The sequence below is a fragment of the Buceros rhinoceros genome, unplaced genomic scaffold, assembly GCF_000710305.1.
Source record: "Buceros rhinoceros silvestris isolate BGI_N320 unplaced genomic scaffold, ASM71030v1 scaffold33307, whole genome shotgun sequence".
Taxonomy (NCBI): domain Eukaryota; kingdom Metazoa; phylum Chordata; class Aves; order Bucerotiformes; family Bucerotidae; genus Buceros; species Buceros rhinoceros.
This window is the reverse complement of record NW_010420954.1, coordinates 8,300-10,167: the sequence shown is the minus strand read 5'-3', so window position 1 is coordinate 10,167 and position 1,868 is coordinate 8,300. Positions and strand designations below refer to the sequence as shown.

The following is a 1,868-nucleotide window of genomic DNA, read 5'->3' as shown; positions in this document are numbered from 1 at the left end:
TCCTGCTCCTCGATCATTACAAAGGATCAATATAAGCAAATCACCGGGCACAGTATCAAATCTTTGGGTGGTTTTATTACCAAATGGCTCAGGGAGGTGGAGGTAAAACGCTTACTGTGGAAATCCACTTTCACGTGGCCTGTTTCTGACTGCATGCAGCCAGGGGACAGCGTGGACGGTAGAAGCGTAGTTTAAACTCCGTTTCCTGACCAGTAACGGCTGCCCAACTCTTTCAAGATGTTGGAAAGGGAGCATTTTAATCCTGTCCAGCTGAACACAGGGCCTCGAACCGCGGCACGAGAGGAGCGAGCCAGCTCGTGAGCTTGTGCATCGACAGGTCACCCGGTGCCTCGGCAGAGATGCCGGCCTGCTGCGTGCCTCCACAGCGTGGGGCACAACGGACCACCGTGTCCCGTCCCTGCGGTGGCACCGACGCAGACACTTCACAGCGTTTCAGCACAGCTACCGTGCTCCCAGGTGCTGCCACAACAAGGAACAAAGCCCAACGCGTTCGGTGGACATGGCGGTGACGGGAGGTTAGGGGTGGGTTCTAAGGCAGCACAGATTGTCCTGAAACTTCCCGTCTTCGACCCAAACAGATTACCTCTGAGAACATGGCACTGTGTCGGCGTTGCCCTATTCAATTTGTTTGTGTCAGCTAAATATTTGGCACTCGATTGCAATTCACCGTGAATTACTACGATCAATTCCTATTGCAAAGTAAGACGGCCTGACTTTTAAAGGGGACCATCAAGGGTTCCATTAAGGAGAAAGATTATGATTGCCTGTCTCATCTACCCTCTACAGAATTGACTGAACTTCCAGCACCGAGCACGGCATTAGCAGAGGAGAGCTCCGCAAATGCCTTCTCCCAAGCGCAAGCGAGGCGCGGGAAAAGCCGTTATCAAACAAGGAAAGATGGAACTTACGTCTGAAATCTCGGAAATAAATCGTTTGTCTGTTGGGATTCAGGAGCTGAATCACCGAGTCGTCGCTGTTCTTCACGCGGCAGCTGATGGTGGCGACGTCCCCCTCCACCACTGTCACGTCCTCGGTCACCAAATTCTGGCCATCACCTTCAAGAGAGAGCAAAGATGAAACAGCAAAATCAGAAATGATGTCGGCAAGTCTCATTTGGAAACACAAAGCTCCTCCACTGCTGCACACCCAGCGGCGGCTCTGCCAAAACAGCCTGGGATTTTTACCTGACCAGCCTGGGGAAGGGCTTGCACCTCCTGCAGGGGAACTCCGGGCAGGCAGTGGAGGAACCCAGCTGGGCTCACCTGGGACCGGGACCCTTGAACCACCGTCCCCAGTCACTAAGCAAACGCGCCTTTGACAGCCCGGCTTTTGCTGGGGCTGGTAAGAATTTCACTGCACAGATACCAATATCTGCATGACAAACGCTCAAACCAGCAGCACCAGGGAACACACGGACAGACCTTCCCCCCCAGACTGTACTGGCCACCACAGAATTCCAGAGCAGTAACTGGCAGGGGACTCTACGATGGGAACAGAGGAGGAAGGCCAGCGGGGAGCTCACTTTTTTCTTGCTCTGAAGCCATTTTGCCCCAGCACACTCTCTCGGCTCTGTTCTAAAGGGCGACCGAAGGCAGAGGACGAGGGAAAGGTCTCCCTGGCCGCCCCACGCTGCCCGTGCTTTCGCACTCGCAGGGGAGCAGGTTCCCCGCCACACGTGTGGAAACGGCAGGAGGTCGCCTCCCTCTCCGCGGATGGATTCTGTCCAATCAGCCCGAAAGAACAACGCGCTGTGCAAAGCACTTGTCCTCTGGCCTGAGCAGACAGGCGTTAGGGAGCCAGTTCTCACACTCTCTGTGTAATCAGGAGATGCTATTAATGTCCAGAGG

The 1,868-nt window shown here is 54.6% G+C and overlaps 1 protein-coding gene across 1 annotated transcript in view; it reads right to left on the bottom strand.

The window, feature by feature from the left end:
• The window catches only part of LOC104496392 (cell adhesion molecule 1-like), a 7,645-nt gene extending 6,511 nt beyond the window's left edge, over positions 1–1,134 (bottom strand). Inside the window, exon 1 of the mRNA XM_010139498.1 lies at positions 930–1,134. Within this exon, the coding sequence (XP_010137800.1) occupies positions 930–1,134 (205 nt within the window). The remainder of the gene's footprint in view (positions 1–929) is intronic.
• Between the last annotated feature and the right edge of the window lie 734 nt (positions 1,135–1,868).